Source organism: Gobio gobio, assembly GCF_949357685.1.
Source record: "Gobio gobio genome assembly, chromosome: 17".
Lineage (NCBI taxonomy): Eukaryota > Metazoa > Chordata > Actinopteri > Cypriniformes > Gobionidae > Gobio > Gobio gobio.
In genome coordinates this window covers 2,313,998-2,338,997 of record NC_137110.1, presented here as the reverse complement: position 1 = coordinate 2,338,997, position 25,000 = coordinate 2,313,998, and the positions used below count along the sequence as shown (strand labels likewise).

The window sequence follows — 25,000 nt, the reverse complement described above, 5'->3', positions numbered from 1 at the left end:
AAAAGGAGAACAGACTTCTCATTAGTTTTCAATCTTTCTAATACTACCAGTGACTGCAGTGAAACTGAGACCATTTTAACATTCGCACCGAGACCTTTAAAAAGACATCAAACATGAAAGGGATAAAACAATAGATTTACAAGATACATCATCACTGGTATATCTGCATTTGGTGACTTGAAACCAGGACAAGGAGAGGGCAAAATGTGGAGGGGGGAGGAATGTTTGTCAGGGTGTTTTCACACAGTTTCTGTGAGATCTTTCTCTCAAGATTAGTGACTTTTATTGTTCAATTGCTGAGGTGTGTATCTCAGCTTTTGTCTTAGCACCAAAACCGATCCTTACAATTGTGTAAGCAAAAACGAATATATAATGCGTGACTTTTAATGATAAACAAGCTGGAAATACACCAGGACTCTTATTTTGAAATGTCTGCACCTCTATTGCAGTTGCAGGAGCTCATTCAAGTTCAGATGAGGAGATAAATATGCATTATTACAACCGTCTAAAACATATTACTATATAAACATGGTGAAGTAAACATTGTGATTATTCATCAGCATTAGTTCATAAACACTGGTCTGGCATAAATGTGTGTTATTGATTGACCCGCTCTGGAGCTGGATTGGGTGTGTGTGTGTGTGTGTGTGTGTGTGTGTGTGTTATTGATTGAGCCGCTCTGGAGCTGGATTGGGTGTGTGTGAGCCTGTAGATCGTGTGTTTTCCAGAGGTTAGATCAGTTCAGATCAAATGTGTTCATCTGTGACACAGGACATCAGTTCTGACCCCATCTCTGCCCTAATCCACCCTCACTAACCTCACTATTCTCCTCTCGCTTTTATTTGTTGACGAAAATGACAGTTGATTTTCCTCATAGTTTTGTCATCCAACACTAGTTTTTATTTAGTGATCGTCTCGTTTTCATCAGTGAAAAAAGGTTGTTGACGAATTACCACTGGATTAATCACCTTGGTCTCCACAGTGGCACCAATCCCGAGTTCCCAGATCACACGATCCAACAGCATCCCAGCGAACGACCTGGGCTATGAGCTGTACGGCACCTCTCCTCTGGGCAGCTCTCTCTCTCTGGCCGACCGACCCAAGAGCATGATGAGATCCGGATCCTTCAGAGAGCCAAGCGAAGACGGTGAGACACAGGAAACATTCAGAACCTGCCTTAAAGGGTTAGTTCACCCAAAAATGAAAATTCTGTCATTAATTCCTCACCCTCATGTGGTTGGACACCCGTCAGACCTCCGTTCATCTTCAGACACAAATGAAGATATTTTAGTGTAAAGCTGATGCTGAGAAAGGCTTCAGATAGGCCTCCATTGGCATTCAGCACATTTACACTCACAAGACCCAGAAAAGGAACTAAAAACGCCGTTACAAAGTCCATCTCACCACAGTGACTCTACAATAATTTTACGAAGCGACGACAATAGTTTTTGTGCGCAAAAAAAAATCAAAATAACACCTTTATCCAGCTTGTTCTTGTCTTCCGTGTGTGTCTCCACGACGCATGCGCGAGAATATGAGCAGATCCGGCGTTCGGACACATGACCCAGAAGAGATTTGTTTACGAGCAGAGGAAGACGCGCGTGTCTCAGCTGTTGAATTCTACACTGATCGTGCTTTAGGTCTCGGTGTAGTTCTCAAAATGGGGCTAAAGTGAGCATTTCATGGATTCCCGAACGCCGGATCTGCTCATATTCTCGCGCATGCGTCGGTAATGGTGGAGGAGCGTTGTGGCACCGCTACCGAGTATCCAGAAGTTATAGCCGGAGCAAGAACAATCTGTGCTGAGTTCTGTTGGAGGCCATGATGTTGTGTCCTGGGGAAAGTTTGATGTTCCAGCTCGCTCCGTTAGTGGAGAAGGAGTTGCTGAAGCCCCGGTAATTGTTTCTCGTGTGGTCGTAATGTATTGACATCTTTTACAGCGGCTAGTCAGTGATTTTATTGCCATCCGTCTCCCACCACCCGCGTTAAAATCCCCGGCCGAATGACCGACTGCTTTAGACAAACACCAGGTCATGTGGTCATCAAACTGCTGTCCGGATCCACATCTCTGAGTCTTCAAGAATATATCACTTCAGAATTCACTGTTTATATCCTGTTTGACCCCTGCAGGGCACCGTACGTTCATTTCTAGACTGTATTTCTGTAAATGCTGGCCAGTATTTTCAAGAACGATATATTTCATCACCGCTCAACAAATAATTGGAAGAAAAGCACGTAAACATTTGAACTGGGCCGTTATTTACGGCAGCATTTATTCATATTATACCAAGCATATGATATTTTATTTACAGCACAATCATGTTTTGGACCACATGAGCAGCCGTTCCTGATCACAAAACTCTCCACCGTGAATAAATCACAATCCGATTCCGAATGCACAAGGTTTAGGTTTTATCACTGAGGTGCACAATCTGCACAGTTATTTTTACGGACTTCCATGTGAGAAACATGACATACGTCACGACCAAACGTTAGCGATTGGTTATGGCAGATCTAGAGCGGCTCTGGGCAGATCCAATAGTTTTAAACTTCAACTGAGTTCCCGCCTTCAAGGAAGTTAACGCTTGTCAATGGAGAGCAGCCAGACTCTCTGAACAAATGAAGTGTAGGAGAGTCTGGTAAGACCAGGCTATTACTCTGCTATATACTGTGATCAAATATATGCTCAGTTTTAAGAGCTAAAATAGCCCACCTGTTCCATCATTCAGGGATTCCTGGTCCAACTATTTAAGGGTGTGTTCACACTTGGCATGTTGAACCAAACAACCGCTTCCAAACAAACTCTGGTGCGGTTCGAATATGATCGCAACACGGACCAAAAACATGCAAACAAACCAAAAACAGGACATGATGTCACAAGATGTTGCCCATCACAGTTTGGTACAGGCGTCCGAACCGCGTCTCCTCGCTGCAGATCTGCATTTGTGTGTGTGACGGTGGGATTCCTGACGCTGTTTTGACTCCTTTACACATTTTATAGGCTCTTCACGAGTTCTCAGCTGCTCAAAATACCATTCAGGTGTTCAATCCCTTCATGGCCACAGGTGTGTAACTCCAGCTCTAGCAGACGCTTCTACACACATTAGAGAGAGAATGGGCCGCTCTCAGGAGTGTGTGTGTGTGTGTGTGTGTGTGTGTGTGTGTGTGTGTGTGTGTGTTCGCTTCTACACACATTAGAGAGAGAATGGGCCGCTCTCAGGAGTGTGTGTGTGTGTGTGTGTGTGTGTGTGTGTGTGTGTGTGTGTGTTCGCTTCTACACACATTAGTGAGAGAATGGGCCGCTCTCAGGAGTGTGTGTGTGTGTGTGTGTGTTCGCTTCTACACACATTAATGAGAGAATGGGCCGCTCTCAGGAGTGTGTGTGTGTGTGTGTGTGTGTGTGTGTTCGCTTCTACACACATTAGTGAGAGAATGGGCCGCTCTCAGGAGCGTGTGTGTGTGTGTGTGTGTGTGTGTGTGTGTGTGTGTGTTCGCTTCTACACACATTAGTGAGAGAATGGGCCGCTCTCAGGAGCGTGTGTGTGTGTGTGTGTGTGTGTGTGTGTTCGCTTCTACACACATCAGTGAGAGAATGGGCCGCTCTCAGGAGCTCAGAGAACTCGTGATCGGTGGACACCTGTGCAATAAGGCCAAATATTCCACTAAATATTCCACACTCAACTGTTAGTGGGATTATAACAAAGTGGAAGCAATTGGGAACAACAGCAACTCAGCCACAAAGAGCGGGGTCAGCGTATGCTGAGGGTCACAGAGCGGGGTCAGCGCATGCTGAGGGTCACAGAGCGGGGTCAGCGCATGCTGAGGGTCACAGAGCGGGGTCAGCGCATGCTGAGGGTCACAGAGCAGGGTCAGCGCATGCTGAGGGTCACAGAGCAGGGTCAGCGCATGCTGAGGGTCACAGAGCGGGGTCAGCGCATGCTGAGGGTCACAGAGCAGGGTCAGCGCATGCTGAGGGTCACAGAGCAGGGTCAGCGCATGCTGAGGGTCACAGAGCGGGGTCAGCGCATGCTGAGGGTCACAGAGCGGGGTCAGCGTATGCTGAGGGTCACAGAGCGGGGTCAGCGCATGCTGAGGGTCACAGAGCGGGGTCAGCACATGCTGAGGGTCACAGAGCGGGGTCAGCGCATGCTGAGGGTCACAGAGCAGGGTCAGCGCATGCTGAGGGTCACAGAGCAGGGTCAGCGCATGCTGAGGGTCACAGAGCGGGGTCAGCGCATGCTGAGGGTCACAGAGCAGGGTCAGCGCATGCTGAGGGTCACAGAGCAGGGTCAGCGCATGCTGAGGGTCACAGAGCGGGGTCAGTGCATGCTGAGGGTCACAGAGCAGGGTCAGCGCATGCTGAGGGTCACAGAGCGGGATCAGCGCATGCTGAGGGTCACAGAGCGGGGTCAGCGCATGCTGAGGGTCACAGAGCAGGGTCAGCACATGCTGAGGGTCACAGAGCGGGGTCAGCGCATGCTGAGGGTCACAGAGCGGGGTCAGTGCATGCTGAGGGTCACAGAGCAGGGTCAGCGCATGCTGAGGGTCACAGAGCGGGGTCAGCGCATGCTGAGGGTCACAGAGCGGGGTCAGCGCATGCTGAGGGTCACAGAGCGGGGTCAGCGCATGCTGAGGGTCACAGAGCGGGGTCAGCGCATGCTGAGGGTCACAGAGCGGGGTCAGTGCATGCTGAGGGTCACAGAGCAGGGTCAGCGCATGCTGAGGGCCACAGACCGGGGTCAGTGCATGCTGAGGGTCACAGAGCAGGGTCAGCGCATGCTGAGGGCCACAGAGCGGGGTCAGTGCATGCTGAGGGTCACAGAGCAGGGTCAGCGCATGCTGAGGGCCACAGAGCGGGGTCAGCGCATGCTGAGGGCCACAGAGCGGGGTCAGTGCATGCTGAGGGTCACAGAGCAGGGTCAGTGCATGCTGAGGGTCACAGAGCGGGGTCAGCGCATGCTGAGGGTCACAGAGCAGGGTCAGCACATGCTGAGGGTCACAGAGCGGGGTCAGTGCATGCTGAGGGTCACAGAGCGGGGTCAGTGCATGCTGAGGGTCACAGAGCAGGGTCAGCGCATGCTGAGGGCCACAGAGCGGGGTCAGCGCATGCTGAGGGTCACAGAGCAGGGTCAGCGCATGCTGAGGGCCACAGAGTGGGGTCAGCGCATGCTGAGGGTCACAGAGCAGGGTCAGCGCATGCTGAGGGCCACAGAGTGGGGTCAGCACATGCTGAGGGTTACAGAGCGGGGTCAGCGCATGCTGAGGGCCACAGAGCGGGGTCAGCGCATGCTGAGGGTCACAGAGCAGGGTCAGCGCATGCTGAGGGTCACAGAGCGGGGTCAGTGCATGCTGAGGGTCACAGAGCGGGGTCAGTGCATGCTGAGGGTCACAGAGCAGGGTCAGCGCATGCTGAGGGCCACAGAGCGGGGTCAGTGCATGCTGAGGGTCACAGAGCAGGGTCAGTGCATGCTGAGGGTCACAGAGCGGGGTCAGCGCATGCTGAGGGTCACAGAGCAGGGTCAGCACATGCTGAGGGTCACAGAGCGGGGTCAGTGCATGCTGAGGGTCACAGAGCGGGGTCAGTGCATGCTGAGGGTCACAGAGCAGGGTCAGCGCATGCTGAGGGCCACAGAGCGGGGTCAGCGCATGCTGAGGGTCACAGAGCAGGGTCAGCGCATGCTGAGGGCCACAGAGTGGGGTCAGCGCATGCTGAGGGTCACAGAGCAGGGTCAGCGCATGCTGAGGGCCACAGAGTGGGGTCAGCACATGCTGAGGGTTACAGAGCGGGGTCAGCGCATGCTGAGGGCCACAGAGCGGGGTCAGCGCATGCTGAGGGTCACAGAGCAGGGTCAGCGCATGCTGAGGGCCACAGAGTGGGGTCAGCACATGCTGAGGGTTACAGAGCGGGGTCAGCGCATGCTGAGGGCCACAGAGCGGAGTCAGCGCATGCTGAGGGTCACAGAGCGGGGTCAGTGCATGCTGAGGGTCACAGAGCAGGGTCAGCGCATGCTGAGGTTCACAGAGCAGGGTCAGCGCATGCTGAGGTTCACAGAGCAGGGTCAGCGCATGCTGAGGGTCACAGAGCAGGGTCAGCACATGCTGAGGGTCACAGAGCAGGGTCAGCACATGCTGAGGGTCACAGAGTGAGGTCAGTGCATGCTGAGGGTCACAGAGCAGGGTCAGTGCATGCTGAGGGTCACAGAGCGGGGTCAGCGCATGCTGAGGGCCACAGAGCGGGGTCAGTGCATGCTGAGGGTCACAGAGCGGGGTCAGTGCATGCTGAGGGTCACAGAGCGGGGTCAGCACATGCTGAGGGTCACAGAGCGGGGTCAGCACATGCTGAGGGCCACAGAGCGGGGTCAGTGCATGCTGAGGGTCACAGAGCGGGGTCAGTGCATGCTGAGGGTCACAGAGCAGGGTCAGCGCATGCTGAGGTTTACAGAGCAGGGTCAGCGCATGCTGAGGGTCACAGAGCAGGGTCAGCGCATGCTGAGGGCCACAGAGTGGGGTCAGCACATGCTGAGGGTCACAGAGCGGGGTCAGCACATGCTGAGGGCCACAGAGCGGGGTCAGTGCATGCTGAGGGTCACAGAGCGGGGTCAGTGCATGCTGAGGGTCACAGAGCAGGGTCAGCGCATGCTGAGGGTCACAGAGCAGGGTCAGCGCATGCTGAGGGCCACAGAGCGGTGTCAGCGCATGCTGAGGGCCACAGAGCGGGGTCAGCGCATGCTGAGGGCCACAGAGCGGGGTCAGTGCATGCTGAGGGTCACAGAGCGGGGTCAGCGCATGCTGAGGGCCACAGAGCGGGATCAGCGCATGCTGAGGGCCACAGAGCGGGGTCAGTGCATGCTGAGGGCCACAGAGTCTGGGTTTCTATATGCACCAGTTTTAGTGCTTCAGTGGTTCTTCAGTGGTTCTTCAGAGGTGCTATATAGCACCTTAGTCAAAGAACCGGTGAAGAACCTCTGTAGAACCGCTGAAGAACAACTGAAACTCCGAAATTGGTGCTATATAGCACTAAAAAAGGTTCCCCTATGATTACGAGCCAAGAATCATTTTTGGTGCCATATAGAACCTTTTTTTTAGAGTGTTCCAGTGAAAGGAACTCTTAATGCTTCACCAAGACATTTAGGACAATTTTATGTTCCCAACTTTGTGGGAACAGTTTGGGGACGGCCCCTTCCTGTCCCAGCATGCACCAGTGCACAAAGCGTCGCTCCATAAAAACATGGATGAGGAGTTTGGTGTGGAGGAACTTGAGTCCTGACCTCAACCCGATAGAACAGCTTTGGGATGAATTAGAGCGGAGACTGAGAGCCAGGCCTTCTCGACCAACATCACAGATGAAGAATCCCCATAAACACACTCCTAAACCTTGAGGAAAGAAGAGCTGAAGCTGTTAGAGCTGTTAATTAAACCCTACAGATTGAGAAAGGGATGGCATTAAAAGCTCATGTGCATGTAAATGCAGGCGTCACAAAAGTAATACATATATGTAATACAAGCCGACCAATCAGGTTGTGAACGTATCGCTGTGCCTTTAGCTTCGATGTTAAAATGCCAATGTGAACGTGAAGTGGACCAGGAGTTTCTTTAATACATGTTTCTGGTCCGAGTTTGAATGATTCACCAGTGCATGTTATTCTAAACAGCAATGAAGTCTCTACTTATGTTTTTCTTGATCAATATCATGTTTCATTTGAAAATAGACTCTATTATAACATGTTCATGTTGACTTCAGTTATAAAGCAAACATGCCTTGTGATCTTTCTCTCAGTTCATGGATCTGTGCTGTCTCTGGCCTCAAATGCCTCATCCAACTATTCGGTGAGTAGAAACTGATGAGGATGTTGAAATTGGGTTGATTTCTGTATTCGTTGAAATGGTGTTTAGATCCTCTATTGGTCAGATGTCTTTTTTTCTAGAATAGCTCAAAGTTCTTGAACTTTATTGTATAGATGAAGCTGGAAATTCTACACGTTTATGTTCTTATGAATGAAATTGAATGGAGCACAAAATCTGACCGGTCCTTTAAACTTTGCAGTTTCTCTTAAAGGGATAGTTCACCCAAAAATGATAATTCTGTCATTATTACTCTCCCTCATGTCAATCCAAACCCATAAGACTTTTGTCCATCTTCAAAACACAAATAAATAACTTTTTAATGAAATCTGAGAGATTTCATTAAAAATATCTTCATTTGTGATCTGAAGATGAACGAAAGTCTTACGGGTTTGGAATGACATGAGGGAGAGTAAATGACAGAGATCGAAACTCGAGTCTAACCCTTGACTTGGACCTCAGAGACTTGACTTGGACTTGGACCTCAGAGACTTGACTTGGACCCTAAAGACTTGAGACTTGAATTGACTTGGACTTGGACCTCAGAGACTTGACTTGTACCCTAAAGACTTGAGACTTGAATTGACTTGGACTTGGACCTCAGAGACTTGAGACTTGACTTGGACCTCAGAGACTTGACTTGGACCCTAAAGACTTGAGACTTGAATTGACTTGGACTTCAGAGACTTGACTTGGACCCTAAAGACTTGAGAGTTGACTTAGACTTGGACCTCAGAGACTTGAAACTTGATTTGGACTTGGACCTCAGAGACTTGACTTGGACCCTAAAGACTTGAGACTTGAATTGACTTGGACTTGGACCTCAGAGACTTGAGACTTGAATTGGACCTCAGAGACTTGAGTCTTGACTTGGACCTCAGAGACTTGAAACTTGACTTGGACTTGGACCTCAGAGACTTGACTTGGACCCTAAAGACTTGAGACTTGAATTGACTTGGACTTGGACCTCAGAGACTTGAGACTTGGACTTGGACCTCAGAGACTTGGCTTGGACCCTAAAGACTTGAGACTTGAATTGACTTGGACTTGGACCTCAGAGACTTGAAACTTGACTTGGACTTGGACCTCAGAGACTTGAAACTTGACTTGGACTTGGACCTCAGAGACTTGACTTGGACCCTAAAGAATTGAGACTTGAATTGACTTGGACTTGGACCTCAGAGACTTGAGACTTGGACCCTAAAGACTTGAGACTTGAATTGACTTGGACTTGCATCTCAGAGACTTGAGACTTGACTTGGACCTCAGAGACTTGAATTGGACCCTAAAGGCTTGAGACTTGAATTGACTTGGACCTCAGAAACTTGACTTGGACCCTAAAGACTTGAGACTTGAATTGACTTGAGACTTGAGACTTGGACTTGGACCTCAGAGAATTGAAACTTGACTTGGACTTGGACCTCAGAGACTTGACTTGGACCCTAAAGACTTGAGACTTGAATTGACTTGGACCTCAGAAACTTGACTTGGACCCTAAAGACTTGAGACTTGAATTGACTTGGACCTCAGAGACTTGAGACTTGGACCTCAGAGAATTGAAACTTGACTTGGACTTGGACCTCAGAGACTTGACTTGGACCCTAAAGACTTGAATTGACTTGGACCTCAGAAACCCGACTTGGACCCTAAAGACTTGAGACTTGAATTGACTTGAGACTTGGACCCTAAAGACTTGAGACTTGAATTGACTTGGACTTGCATCTCAGAGACTTGAGACTTGACTTGGACCTCAGAGACTTGAGACTTGAATTGGACCCCAAAGACTTGAGTCTTGAATTGACTTGGACCTCAGAAACTTGACTTGGACCCTAAAGACTTGAGACTTGAATTGACTTGAGACTTGAGACTTGGACTTGGACCTCAGAGAATTGAAACTTGACTTTGACTTGGACCTCAGAGACTTGAGACTTGGACTTGGACCTCAGAGAATTGAAACTTGACTTGGACTTGGACCTCAGAGACTTGACTTGGACCCTAAAGACTTGAGACTTGAATTGACTTGGACCTCAGAAACTTGACTTGGACGGACCCTAAAGACTTGAGACTTGAATTGACTTGGACTTGGACCTCAGAGACTTGAGACTTGGACCCTAAAGACTTGAGACTTGAATTGACTTGGACTTGGACCTCAGAGACTTGAGACTTGGACCCTAAAGACTTGAGACTTGAATTGACTTGGACTTGCATCTCATAGACTTGAGACTTGAATTGGACCCTAAAGACTTGTGACTTGAATTGACTTGGACCTCAGAGACTTGACTTGGACCCTAAAGACTTGAGACTTGAATTGACTTGGACTTGGACCTCAGACTTGAATTGACTTGGACTTGGACCTCAGAGACTTGACTTGGACCCTAAAGAATTGAGACTTGAATTGACTTGGACTTGGACCTCAGAGACTTGAGACTTGGACCCTAAAGACTTGAGACTTGAATTGACTTGGACTTGCATCTCAGAGACTTGAGACTTGACTTGGACCTCAGAGACTTGAGACTTGAATTGGACCCTAAAGACTTGAGACTTGAATTGACTTGGACCTCAGAAACTTGACTTGGACCCTAAAGACTTGAGACTTGAATTGACTTGAGACTTGAGACTTGGACTTGGACCTCAGAGAATTGAAACTTGACTTTGACTTGGACCTCAGAGACTTGAGACTTGAGACTTGGACTTGGACCTCAGAGAATTGAAACTTGACTTGGACTTGGACCTCAGAGACTTGACTTGGACCCTAAAGACTTGAGACTTGAATTGACTTGGACCTCAGAAACTTGACTTGGACGGACCCTAAAGACTTGAGACTTGAATTGACTTGGACTTGGACCTCAGAGACTTGAGACTTGGACCCTAAAGACTTGAGACTTGAATTGACTTGGACTTGCATCTCAGAGACTTGAGACTTGAATTGGACCCTAAAGACTTGAGACTTGAATTGACTTGGACCTCAGAAACTTGACTTGGACCCTAAAGACTTGAGACTTGAATTGACTTGGACCTCAGACTTGAATTGACTTGGACTTGGACCTCAGAGACTTGAGACTTGGACCTCAGAGAATTGAAACTTGACTTGGACTTGGACCTCAGAGACTTGACTTGAACCCTAAAGACTTGAGACTTGACTTGGACCGCAGGGACTTGTAAACATGTATGGTAAATGATGACAGGATAACGCACAAGTTTTCTCTCACTCTATTTCCTGTTCTTGCTCACCTTTCTTGGTCTTTATCTCCATCTCTGTTTCCTGCACTCTCAGACTGAAGAGAGAATGCAAGGAGAGGTAAGACTTTTCTAATGACGCTGTAGTCAGCTGGTCCTGATCCTTTGCTTCCTCTTATTTTCTGCTCAAGATATAAAACATTCATATTCACGTTTGATAGTCTGATCCACATCGCAGCTCAGTCTGGAGTCTAAATGACATGTACAACAACCAACCATAGTTCTCTTTTTATGTGATGTCATACTTATACTAATTTTAAGCTTAAACCATCTTTTGCTGACCATAAGTATCTGTGTTTTGCAAGTACTATAGTGCTGTATATAGATTTTTTAATGTTTGTTTTCCATCTCAGCAAATCCGGATACTGAGGCGAGAGCTCGAGTCGTCTCAGGATAAAGTGGCCAGCCTCACCACACAACTCTCAGCAAATGTACGTGCCAAAATATTATTCACAATTTCAGATTTTATTTTACTGCATTCTATTTTATTGGTATTATTTTAAAGTAATACTCTTAATCATATTTCTCCTATTTATTTTATATTATACATTTTCCTTTTTTTATTTGTTGTTTTATTTCATATTTATATTATTAGATTTTATATCATACATGTATTGTATTGTCATCATAATAGCTATAGCAATTCGAGTCTTTATACTTAAAGGGATAGTTCACACAAAAATGATAATTCTGTCATTATTCCTCTCCCTCATGTCGTTCCAAACCCGTAAGACTTTCGTTCATCTTCAGATCACAAATGAAGATCTTTTTAATGAAATCTGAGAGATTTCTGTCCCTCCATTGACAGCTACGCAACTACCACTGATGCTTCAGAAAGATCATAAAGAGATCATAAAACTAATCCATATGAATTGAGCGATTTAGTCCAAATTTACAGAAGTGACTCGATCGCTTTATATGATGAGCAGATTGAAATTAGGCTTTTATTCACATATAAACATTACATTTATGCATTTGGCAGACGCTTTTATCCAAAGCGACTTACATTGCATTTTACATTTTGTCAGTTCTTGCTTTCCCTGGGAATCGAACCCATGACCTTGGCGTTGCTAGCGCCACACTCTACTGTTTGAGCTACAGGAAAGCTTTTTTTTATAAACATTCATCAACACACACATCAGTTGAGGTAAACAGAAGCTCAAGCATGAGAACCAATGAGGTTCATTCTGGTGTTACGCATCACGTTTGAGCTTCTCAAGAATCCCAGACGAGGAATAGAGTCTGATCTACACAAACCATCGCCACATTTACAACACACACACACATTTATATACTTTAACCTCCGATGCTCGACTTCAGTGTTGTTCTTCTTCATGGCGTATGATGTCATCACGTCGGAAAGGTCACATGACGCAGGTGGAAGTGCCGACTCAGTGTTAAAACGAACGTGCAAAAACTAAATCAAACGCCCTTTACACAAATAAAGGGAAAACAACGATGACGGGCGATTTTACAGTTGGGTCGGCACTTCCACCTGCGTTATGTGACCTTTCCAACGTAATGACATCATACGCCATGAAGAAGAACAACACTGAAGTCGAGCGTCTGAGGTTAAAGTGTATAAATGTGTGTTTGTGTTGTAAATGTGGCGATGGTTTGTCTAGATCAGACTCTATTCCTCGTCTGGGATTGGTCAGAGCCTCTGAAACTGCAGTGATTTGGACCTTCAGCCGTTGGTTCCCATTGAAGTCCATTATGTGCAGAAAAATCCTGGAATGTTTTCCATTTCTTTTCCACTGAAGAAAGAAAGACATGAACATCTTGGGTGAGATGGTTTCCTATAGCTCAAACAGTAGAGCATGGCGCTAGCAACGCCAAGGTCATGGGTTCAATACCCAGGGAAAACGAGAATTGACAAAAAGGTAAAATGTGTACCTTGAATCCAATGTAAGTCGCTTTGGATAAAAAGCGTCTGCCAAATGCATAAATGAGATGGGGCGAGTAATTTTGACGCGTCAATGGTAGAGGCGTACACTGTTAATTTCGTTGACGAATAATTTTCGTCATCATTTTCGTCAATGACCTTTTTTCACTGACGAAAACGAGACGATCACTAAATAAAAACTAGTGTTGGATGACAAAAACTATGACAAAAATCAACTGTCATTTTCGTCAACAAATAAAAGCGAGAGGAGAATAGTGAGGTTAGTGAGGGTGGATTAGGGCAGAGATGGGGTCAGAACTGATGTCCTGTGTCACAGATGAACACATTTGATCTGAACTGATCTAACCTCTGGAAAACACACGATCTACAGGCTCACACACACCCAATCCAGCTCCAGAGCGGCTCAATCAATAACACACACACACACACACACCCAATCCAGCTCCAGAGCGGCTCAATCAATAACACACACACACACACACCCAATCCAGCTCCAGAGCGGCTCAATCAATAACACACACACACACACACACACACACACACACACACACACACACACACACCCAATCCAGCTCCAGAGCGGCTCAATCAATAACACACATTTATGCCAGACCAGTGTTTATCAACTAATGCTGATGAATAATCTCAATGTTTACTTCACCATGTTTATATAGTAATATGTTTTAGACGGTTGTAATAATGCATATTTGATCTCCTGATCTGAACTTGAATGAGCTCCTGCAACTGCAATAGAGGCGCAGACATTTCAAAATAAGAGTCCCGGTGTATTTCCAGCTTGTTTGTCATTAAAAGTCACGCATTATATATTCGTTTTTGCTTACACAATAAACTATATTTTATTTAATTTATAGTCAGGAGGAAAGACCAGTATTTGACACATATTCAATAAAGTATCAGGGTCATAATAGTTCACTAAAACCATTTAAAAAATCTTCATTACTTGAAATTAAATAAAAGTTAACTGAAATTTAAAAAATAATTAAACAAACTTATCTGAAGCTTTAGCTTAATCTGATATGGCCTACTTACTAAAAAAAGAAATACAAAGTTATAAAAACTATATAGATGTTTTTAAAAAACAAACAAAAAAGTGAATTTAGCTCTTTCGTGTATTTTTAATGTCAAAATGTCAGTTCAAGTGACAGTCGGTTATGTAATGCTTAAATTTTTTATTTATTACAATTTAACTAAACTCATTAGATTTTAGTCGACTAAAACTAGACTAAAACTAAAAACAATTCAGGCGACTAAAATATGACTAAAACTAAATGGCATTTTAGTCAAAAGACTATAACTAAAACTAAATCAAAATCTGCTGTCAAAATTAACACTGGTGATTAGAAATGATCATTTCTCAGAACAAAAGTCCTGCGGGTTTGGAACGACATGAGGGTGAGTAAATAATGACAGAATATACATATTTTAATGAACTAACCCTTCAAATGTCCATAATATGTTGTGTGTTTGTTTTTCACACTCACCAGCATTTCTACATTCTACCACTTTTCTAAACTTTTCAATAACCATTGCTTGTTTTCCCAGGATTATTAGTCAATAAATGAGTGTTGATCATTGTAATATCTCTAGTGGTGTCAGTAATTGATCACTTCTCACAGAAAAGCTCCCACTAACACACCTGCTTTTAACTCACCTGCACTGCTTCAGTTCACACACGTTCATACACAGACAGGATTAGTTTTCCCAGTGTGATTCGAGCAGGATTAAAATGACAAAGTACATCTGTGCATGTTTACCTCAGGGAAAAGTAGTCCTGTCTGAGTAGGGCTGTGCATTGTGCTTTGAGTGGGTGGAAACAGAAGGTGAGGACGCACCTGTAAATCACCTGATGCTGATCCCAGTGCTTATGAATGTGTGTGTGTGTGGGATGGAGAGCCCTATAGTCCTAACTGCACTCTCCCTCTCTCCCTGGCTGATGTCCTCTCCCGGCCTCGGATGACCGGCTGATTCCTGGGGTTGCTGGCTGGTGCAGGCAGGCCAGGTTTGTTGGACTGTCACTCGCAGCCCCGTCCGTCGTTGTTGCATGTGTCTGTGCCCTCTTATGCTGCGTTCAGACCAAACGCGAATTGAGCATTGAAATCGTGTCTCTACCGCGTCTAGTTTCACTCTTGAACATTTGGAATGTTTGGACGCGCGTATAAATCGAGCGCTGGAAGCGAAATAGACGCGCGTTCAAGGCGCTCCAGGAGAAATATGTCATAAAACACCACTCTGCCTCTTTTCATTTTCCTTAAAAATATATATTAAACATGAATAGCCACACAAATGTGGACCAGGCAACTCCTACATTATCTTCACTGCATGTATATTTAAAGGGTTAGTTCACCCAAAAATGTAAATTGTGTGATTAATGACTGAGCCTCATGTGGTTGGACAGCCGTCAGACCTCCGTTCATCTTCAGACACAAATGAAGATATTTTAGTGTAAAGCTGATGCTCTGAAAGGCCTCCATTGGCTCAACTTTACACTCTCAAGACCCTTAAAAGACACTAAAGACGTCATTACAAAGTTCATCTCACTACAGTGGTTCTAAAATAACTATGAATCGGCGACAATAGTTTTTGTGCGCAAAAAAACCCTAAATAACGACTTACATAGTGATGACGATTTCAAAACACGGCCTCATGAAGCTTCGAAGCGTTATGAATCAGTGAGTCGACTCAGCGGTTTGAATCGCAACGACATCTTTAGTGTCTTTTAAGGGTCTTGAGAGTGTAAAGTGCATTGAGCCAATGGAGGCCTTTCAGAGCATCAGATTTACACTAAAATATCTTCATTTCTGTTCTGAAGATGAACGGAGGTCTGACGGGTGTCGAACGACATGAGGGTAAGTAATTAATGACAGAATTTCCATTTTTGGGTGAACTAACCCTTTAGATATCCTTAAAAAATAAAGTTATGAAATTTCTCTTTGCCCTCAGTCAAAACAATTTGGCAGACAACAAGTTATAGATTCATGAGAGCAAAGATCGGCCGTTAGATCCACACAAGATGAACCACAACAGCGGCAGACGTCAGAAGGACTGGCTGAGGAATAAAAAAAAATAGGCGCTCTCTTTATAAATAAACCACAGATTTGAGCTTTAAAGAACTACATTCTCACCTGAAAAAGTCTTAAAACTACGTTTTGTGACACAATAGTAGTATTTTTAAATTATGCGGGGTTTGTCATCACGTCACTTTACCATGTGACAGCAGCAAGCAGGCTCCTGATTGGTTAACGCGGCGCGAATTGACGCCAAAGTTCACATTTTTCAGACGCGAATTTGCTTCAAACGTGTGAATGCACAAAAAAGCACCACTCGCGTGTAACGCGCGTATCGCTCAATTCGCGTCCAATTCGCGTCATTCGCGCGAACTGGACGCCAAATTAGGCGGATTCGCGTCCTTCGCGCCGCGCGAAACGCACCTTCCGCAGGACCTCCAGATGTGCGTCAACGCGCCTTTTCCATTGACTAACATTGAAATCACTTGCTCCTGACGCTCTATTCGCGTTTGGTGTGAACGCAGCTTTAGGACTCCCTGCCCTTAGTGTGGCGCTGACTTAGGGCTGTACGATTCATCGAAAAATAATCGAAACCGAAATTTAGAAGCTCTAACCGATGTATTTTTCTCCTGTCGGTTATTTCGGTTTTAGTCACGTGACTCCGCCCCTTCAGTCACATCAAGTGCAGTTTGCAGACACACACACAGATGCAGGAGCAGTTATCTGTGTTTATAGATGCCCAGAATCACTATAGTAACTGCATTTTTTACACAGTTTATACAGGTCAGTTAATCGCCGTTCTTATAGCCTACGTGCTGACACACACACACGGCGCGCGCAAGCCCCGAAGCCAGATCGCTTTCATTTTCGTCTTCATAAGGTTGACTGAAATTTACAGGTCAGAGGTCATAATAGTTCGGAATATTCAAAAGATCGGAGGCAACACGCCGAAGACGGGTTTATTGAGGATGATGTGTAGATTAAATAATTATTAAATAGGAGTAATCTAAATATCGGAGTCATCACACCAGAGACAGTTTATTGAGGATGCCGTATTGATTAAACATTTATTAATTATTAAATGTAAATTATTACATTTAAAGCAATTGTGCACTATTCAAAAACAACAATACGGAAAACTTCTCCGTTCAGTGCTCAGCTGTTTTCTGTGACACAGAGCCGAGCCGTGTCCCCTGAAGGCAGATCTTTCACCTGCGTCCTCACAAAGCTTGTCATTTGTATGTGTTTTAAGGCCTGCCAGTTTGAACATTAAAGCGATTTTAGACCATCCGATGTGTATTATGTTGAACTAATGCCTGATACATTGTGATAAACGAACACTCAGACATAAGCTCACACATCACGTGAAGTTCGCGCGCAGAGAGCAGCGCAGAAACTCATTGTCAACGCTGTCCTGTGTTTTATCACTAAAGTAGCTTAGAAACTCAACCGTTATATACATATATTTTAATACCTTTGAAGTACAAACCACAGCTTCATAGTCAATAGAGACGGTATAAGTAATTCACACACACACCATCACTCTCTCATTAATGCATTAAAATAAATGTACTGTAGGCCTACTGTGTTTATTTATCTGTATGTACAACAAAATTAAATCTACCCCATAGACAATAACTGCTGAAAGTGAACCGTTCCCTTCAAGCATTTTAAAATCACAAACAAATTCCCTTTTTCATTTGAAAAAAAAAATCCACCTTTAAGAGTAGAAAATATTTACAGTAAAAACCTTATCAGGAACTCACTCAAAAACCTTATGAGGGCAAAAAATGGAAAGCAAAATAATCGTTCATTAATCGTAATCGAGGTAAAATGTTCAATTAAACAAGGTTTTTCTTTTTGGTCAAATCGTTACAGCCCTAGCAATCGCATAGCAAATCCAACACATTAGTAAGCACACCGAACACCCTTGCAACAGCAAAGCAACACCCTAGTAACCACATAACAATGCCCTAGTAACCACATGAACACCCTTGCAACAGCAAAGCAACACCCTAGTAACCACATAACAATGTCCTGGCAACCATGCGTAACACTCTAGCAACCACTGTGAACACCCAAGCAATCGCATAGCAAATCCAGCGCACTAGTAACCACTCAGAACATACCGCATAGCAATGCCCTAGTAACCACATGAACACCCCTGCAACAGCATAGCAACACCCTAGTAACCACATAACAATGCCCTGACAACCATGCGTAACACTCTAGCAACCACTGTGAACACCCAAGCAATCGCATAGCAAATCCAGCGCACTAGTAACCACTTAGAACATACCGCATAGCAACGCCCTAGTAACCACATGAACACCCTTGCAACAGCATGGCAACAGCATAGCAACACCCTAGTAACACACATAACAATGCCCTGACAACCATGCGTATCACTCTAGCAACCACTGTGAACACCCAAGCAATCGCATAGCAAATCCAGCGCACTAGTAACCACTCAGAACATACCAAATAGCAACACCCTAGTAACCACATGAACACCCTTGCAACAGCATAGCAACACCCTAGTAACCACATGAACACCCTTGCAACAGCATAGCAACACCCTAGTAACCACATAACAATGCCCTGACAGCCATGCGTAACACTCTAGCAACCACTGTGAACACCCAAGCAATCGCATAGCAAATCCAGCGCACTAGTAACCACTCAGAACATACCAAATAGCAACACCCTAGTAACCACATGAACACCCTTGCAACAGCATAGCAACACCCTAGTAACCACATGAACACCCTTGCAACAGCATAGCAACACCCTAGTAACCACATAACAATGCCCTGACAGCCATGCGTAACACTCTAGCAACCACTGTGAACACCCAAGCAATCGCATAGCAAATCCAGCACACTAGTAACCACTCAGAACATACCGCATAGCAACGCCCTAGTAACCACACCGAACACCCTTGCAACAGCATAGCAACACCCTAGCAATAGCAATGCAGTGGCAACCATCCATAATATCCAAACAACCACTTGGCAACTATTGAGAACTCCTAAGCAACCACAGAGCAAAACTACTAGCAATTCCTAAAGGAACTATCCACCAATGAGTAAACACAGCAAATCCATCCCCAAATAACCACTCAGAACACCTTAGCAACCACATAGCGATGCCCTGGCAATCATCCATCACACCCTAGAAACCACTGAGAGCAACTGCATAGCAAACCTTTAGAGATGGTTGATGAGAGCACCCCACCTAGAAACACCCTGGCAACCAGCCACAGCATCACGCGGGAGAGTTTTCCGGGAAATGTAGATTATTATGGGATGCGGAGTCGGGAAGCATGGGAAGCATGATGGATATTGTGTTTCTTTATCAGGAGGAGTCCATCGCCTCTGTCACACACACTCTCTTTTGTAGCGTGTGTGTCGTCACATGGCAACCTTTCCATCCTGCGGGTCATCCTCTGTTCACCATCCGTCCATTCATTTCAACAGCTGATTCCCATCCTTTCCCGTCGCTCTTCCCCAGTCCAGATGGAGACACGCGTCTGAGTGTGTGTGTGTGTGTGATGATGCGTAGTGTGTGTCAGACTGACCTGTTCCTGTCTGCAGGCCAACCTGGTGGCGGCGTTTGAGCAGAGCCTGGCCCTCATGACGGCGCGGCTGCAGACTCTATCGGTCACTTCTGAGCAGAAGGTCAGTTTACAGCACGGCCAGAAGGTCTTCATCTTAGTGCTCTTTTTATTTATAATGCCCGTTTTGCTAATTTAAAGGTTCCTAATTTTGTTTCAGAGTTCTCCTACAACAGATTTACATGCAACAAAGGTCAAAAACACTTTCTTTTTCTCATAAAATATACACTGCACAACACCTCAATGTCCAATGATTCTCAAACCACTCGTCAGATTCAGTCCCTCCTTTCTGTGAACCTGCTCTACTCTGATTGGTCAGATGGTCCAGTCTGCTGTAATTGGTCTACTCTGATTGGTCAGATGGTTCAGTCTGTTGTGATTGGTCTACTCTGATTGGTCAGATGGTCCAGTCTGCTTTAATTGGTCTACTCTGATTGGTCAGATGGTCCAGTCTGTTGTGATTGGTCTACTCTGATTGGTCAGATGGTCCAGTCTTTTGTGATTGGTCTACTCTGATTGGTCAGATGGTCCAGTCTGCTGTAATTGGTCTACTCTGATTGGTCAGATGGTCCAGTCTGTTGTGATTGGTCTACTCTGATTGGTCAGATGGTCCAGTCTGCTGTAATTGGTCTACTCTGATGGGTCAGATGGTCCAGTCTGTTGTGATTGGTCTACTCTGATTGGTCAGATGGTCCAGTCTGTTGTGATTGGTCTACTCTGATTGGTCAGATGGTCCGGTCTGTTGTGATTGGTCAGATGGTCCAGTCTGTTGTGATTGGTCAACTCTGATTGGTCAGATGGTCCAGTCTGTTGTAATTGGTCTACTCTGATTGGTCAGATGGCCCAGTCTGTTTTGATTGGTCAGATGGTCCGGTCTGTTGTGATTGGTCAGATGGTCCAGTCTGTTGTGATTGGTCAACTCTGATTGGTCAGATGGTCCAGTCTGTTGTGATTGGTCAGATGGTCCAGTCTGTTGTGATTGGTCAACTCTGATTGGTCAGATGGTCCGGTCTGTTGTGATTGGTCAGATGGTCCAGTCTGTTGTGATTGGTCAACTCTGATTGGTCAGATGGTCCAGTCTGTTGTGATTGGTCTACTCTGATTGGTCAGATGGTCCAGTCTGTTGTGATTGGTCTACTCTGATTGGTCAGATGGTCCGGTCTGTTGTGATTGGTCAGATGGTCCAGTCTGTTGTGATTGGTCTACTCTGATTGGTCAGATGGTCCAGTCTGTTGTGATTGGTCTACTCTGATTGGTCAGATGGTCCGGTCTGTTGTGATTGGTCAGATGGTCCAGTCTGTTGTGATTGGTCAACTCTGATTGGTCAGATGGTCCAGTCTGTTGTAATTGGTCTACTCTGATTGGTCAGATGGCCCAGTCTGTTGTGATTGGTCTACTCTGATTGGTCAGATGGTCCAGTCTGTTGTGATTGGTCTACTCTGATTGGTCAGATGGTCCAGTCTGTTGTGATTGGTCTACTCTGATTGGTCAGATGGTCCAGTCTGTTGTGATTGGTCTACTCTGATTGGTCAGATGGTCCAGTCTGTTGTGATTGGTCAACTCTGATTGGTCAGATGGTCCAGTCTGCTGTAATTGGTCTACTCTGATTGGTCAGATGGTCCAGTCTGTTGTGATTGGTCTACTCTGATTGGTCAGATGGTCCGGTCTGTTGTGATTGGTCAGATGGTCCAGTCTGTTGTGATTGGTCAACTCTGATTGGTCAGATGGTCCAGTCTGTTGTAATTGGTCTACTCTGATTGGTCAGATGGCCCAGTCTGTTTTGATTGGTCAGATGGTCCGGTCTGTTGTGATTGGTCAGATGGTCCAGTCTGTTGTGATTGGTCTACTCTGATTGGTCAGATGGTCCAGTCTGTTGTGATTGGTCTACTCTGATTGGTCAGATGGTCCAGTCTGCTGTAATTGGTCAACTCTGATTGGTCAGATGGTCCGGTCTGTTGTGATTGGTCAGATGGTCCAGTCTGTTGTGATTGGTCAACTCTGATTGGTCAGATGGTCCAGTCTGCTGTAATTGGTCTACTCTGATTGGTCAGATGGCCCAGTCTGTTTTGATTGGTCAGATGGTCCGGTCTGTTGTGATTGGTCAGATGGTCCAGTCTGTTGTGATTGGTCTACTCTGATTGGTCAGATGGTCCAGTCTGTTGTGATTGGTCTACTCTGATTGGTCAGATGGTCCGGTCTACTCTGATTGGTCAGATGGTCCAGTCTGTTGTGATTGGTCAACTCTGATTGGTCAGATGGTCCAGTCTGTTGTAATTGGTCTACTCTGATTGGTCAGATGGCCCAGTCTGTTTTGATTGGTCAGATGGTCCGGTCTGTTGTGATTGGTCAGATGGTCCAGTCTGTTGTGATTGGTCTACTCTGATTGGTCAGATGGTCCAGTCTGTTGTGATTGGTCTACTCTGATTGGTCAGATGGTCCAGTCTGCTGTAATTGGTCAACTCTGATTGGTCAGATGGTCCGGTCTGTTGTGATTGGTCAGATGGTCCAGTCTGTTGTGATTGGTCAACTCTGATTGGTCAGATGGTCCGGTCTGTTGTGATTGGTCAGATGGTCCAGTCTGTTGTGATTGGTCAACTCTGATTGGTCAGATGGTCCGGTCTGTTGTGATTGGTCAGATGGTCCAGTCTGTTGTAATTGGTCAACTCTGATTGGTCAGATGGTCCGGTCTGTTGTGATTGGTCAGATGGTCCAGTCTGTTGTGATTGGTCAACTCTGATTGGTCAGATGGTCCAGTCTGCTGTAATTGGTCTACTCTGATTGGTCAGATGGTCCAGTCTGCTGTAATTGGTCTACTCTGATTGGTCAGATGGTCCAGTCTGTTATAATTGGTCAACTCTGATTGGTCAGATGGTCCGGTCTGTTGTGATTGGTCAGATGGTCCAGTCTGTTGTGATTGGTCAACTCTGATTGGTCAGATGGTCCAGTCTGCTGTAATTGGTCTACTCTGATTGGTCAGATGGTCCAGTCTGTTGTGATTGGTCTACTCTGATTGGTCAGATGGTCCAGTCTGTTGTGATTGGTCAACTCTGATTGGTCAGATGGTCCAGTCTGCTGTAATTGGTCTACTCTGATTGGTCAGATGGTCCAGTCTGTTGTGATTGGTCTACTCTGATTGGTCAGATGGTCCAGTCTGTTGTGATTGGTCTACTCTGATTGGTCAGATGGTCCGGTCTGTTGTGATTGGTCAGATGGTCCAGTCTGTTGTGATTGGTCAACTCTGATTGGTCAGATGGTCCAGTCTGTTGTAATTGGTCTACTCTGATTGGTCAGATGGTCCAGTCTGTTGTGATTGGTCTACTCTGATTGGTCAGATGGTCCAGTCTGTTGTGATTGGTCAACTCTGATTGGTCAGATGGTCCAGTCTGCTGTAATTGGTCTACTCTGATTGGTCAGATGGTCCAGTCTGTTGTGATTGGTCTACTCTGATTGGTCAGATGGTCCAGTCTGTTGTGATTGGTCTACTCTGATTGGTCAGATGGTCCGGTCTGTTGTGATTGGTCAGATGGTCCAGTCTGTTGTGATTGGTCAACTCTGATTGGTCAGATGGTCCAGTCTGTTGTAATTGGTCTACTCTGATTGGTCAGATGGCCCAGTCTGTTTTGATTGGTCAGATGGTCCGGTCTGTTGTGATTGGTCAGATGGTCCAGTCTGTTGTGATTGGTCTACTCTGATTGGTCAGATGGTCCAGTCTGTTGTGATTGGTCTACTCTGATTGGTCAGATGGTCCAGTCTGCTGTAATTGGTCAACTCTGATTGGTCAGATGGTCCGGTCTGTTGTGATTGGTCAGATGGTCCAGTCTGTTGTGATTGGTCAACTCTGATTGGTCAGATGGTCCGGTCTGTTGTGATTGGTCAGATGGTCCAGTCTGTTGTGATTGGTCAACTCTGATTGGTCAGATGGTCCGGTCTGTTGTGATTGGTCAGATGGTCCAGTCTGTTGTAATTGGTCAACTCTGATTGGTCAGATGGTCCGGTCTGTTGTGATTGGTCAGATGGTCCAGTCTGTTGTGATTGGTCAACTCTGATTGGTCAGATGGTCCAGTCTGCTGTAATTGGTCTACTCTGATTGGTCAGATGGTCCAGTCTGCTGTAATTGGTCTACTCTGATTGGTCAGATGGTCCAGTCTGTTGTGATTGGTCTACTCTGATTGGTCAGATGGTCCAGTCTGTTGTAATTGGTCAACTCTGATTGGTCAGATGGTCCGGTCTGTTGTGATTGGTCAGATGGTCCAGTCTGTTGTGATTGGTCAACTCTGATTGGTCAGATGGTCCAGTCTGCTGTAATTGGTCTACTCTGATTGGTCAGATGGTCCAGTCTGTTGTGATTGGTCTACTCTGATTGGTCAGATGGTCCAGTCTGTTGTGATTGGTCTACTCTGATTGGTCAGATGGTCCGGTCTGTTGTGATTGGTCAGATGGTCCAGTCTGTTGTGATTGGTCAACTCTGATTGGTCAGATGGTCCAGTCTGTTGTAATTGGTCTACTCTGATTGGTCAGATGGCCCAGTCTGTTTTGATTGGTCAGATGGTCCGGTCTGTTGTGATTGGTCAGATGGTCCAGTCTGTTGTGATTGGTCTACTCTGATTGGTCAGATGGTCCAGTCTGTTGTGATTGGTCTACTCTGATTGGTCAGATGGTCCAGTCTGTTGTGATTGGTCAGATGGTCCAGTCTGCTGTAATTGGTCAACTCTGATTGGTCAGATGGTCCAGTCTATTGTAATTGGTCTACTCTGATTGGTCAGATGGCCCAGTCTGTTTTGATTGGTCAGATGGTCCGGTCTGTTGTGATTGGTCAGATGGTCCAGTCTGCTGTAATTGGTCAACTCTGATGGGTCAGATGGTCCGGTCTGTTGTGATTGGTCAGATGGTCCAGTCTGTTGTGATTGGTCAACTCTGATTGGTCAGATGGTCCAGTCTATTGTAATTGGTCTACTCTGATTGGTCAGATGGCCCAGTCTGTTGTGATTGGTCAGATGGTCCGGTCTGTTGTGATTGGTCAGATGGTCCAGTCTGCTGTAATTGGTCAACTCTGATGGGTCAGATGGTCCGGTCTGTTGTGATTGGTCAGATGGTCCAGTCTGTTGTAATTGGTCTACTCTGATTGGTCAGATGGTCCAGTCTATTGTAATTGGTCTACTCTGATTGGTCAGATGGCCCAGTCTGTTTTGATTGGTCAGATGGTCCGGTCTGTTGTGATTGGTCAGATGGTCCAGTCTGCTGTAATTGGTCAACTCTGATGGGTCAGATGGTCCGGTCTGTTGTGATTGGTCAGATGGTCCAGTCTGTTGTGATTGGTCAACTCTGATTGGTCAGATGGTCCAGTCTATTGTAATTGGTCTACTCTGATTGGTC

At 46.0% G+C, this 25,000-nt stretch overlaps 1 protein-coding gene across 1 annotated transcript in view; it reads left to right on the top strand.

Annotated features, from left to right (window-relative positions):
* nav1b (neuron navigator 1b) overlaps nt 1-25,000 on the top strand; it is a gene marked incomplete at its 5' end in the record, with an annotated part of 186,525 nt that overhangs the window by 114,511 nt on the left and 47,014 nt on the right. The window contains 5 exons of the mRNA XM_079841024.1: nt 983-1,147; nt 7,778-7,827; nt 11,117-11,140; nt 11,433-11,510; nt 19,608-19,691. Of these exons, the coding sequence (XP_079697150.1) occupies nt 983-1,147; nt 7,778-7,827; nt 11,117-11,140; nt 11,433-11,510; nt 19,608-19,691 (401 nt within the window). The remainder of the gene's footprint in view (nt 1-982; nt 1,148-7,777; nt 7,828-11,116; nt 11,141-11,432; nt 11,511-19,607; nt 19,692-25,000) is intronic.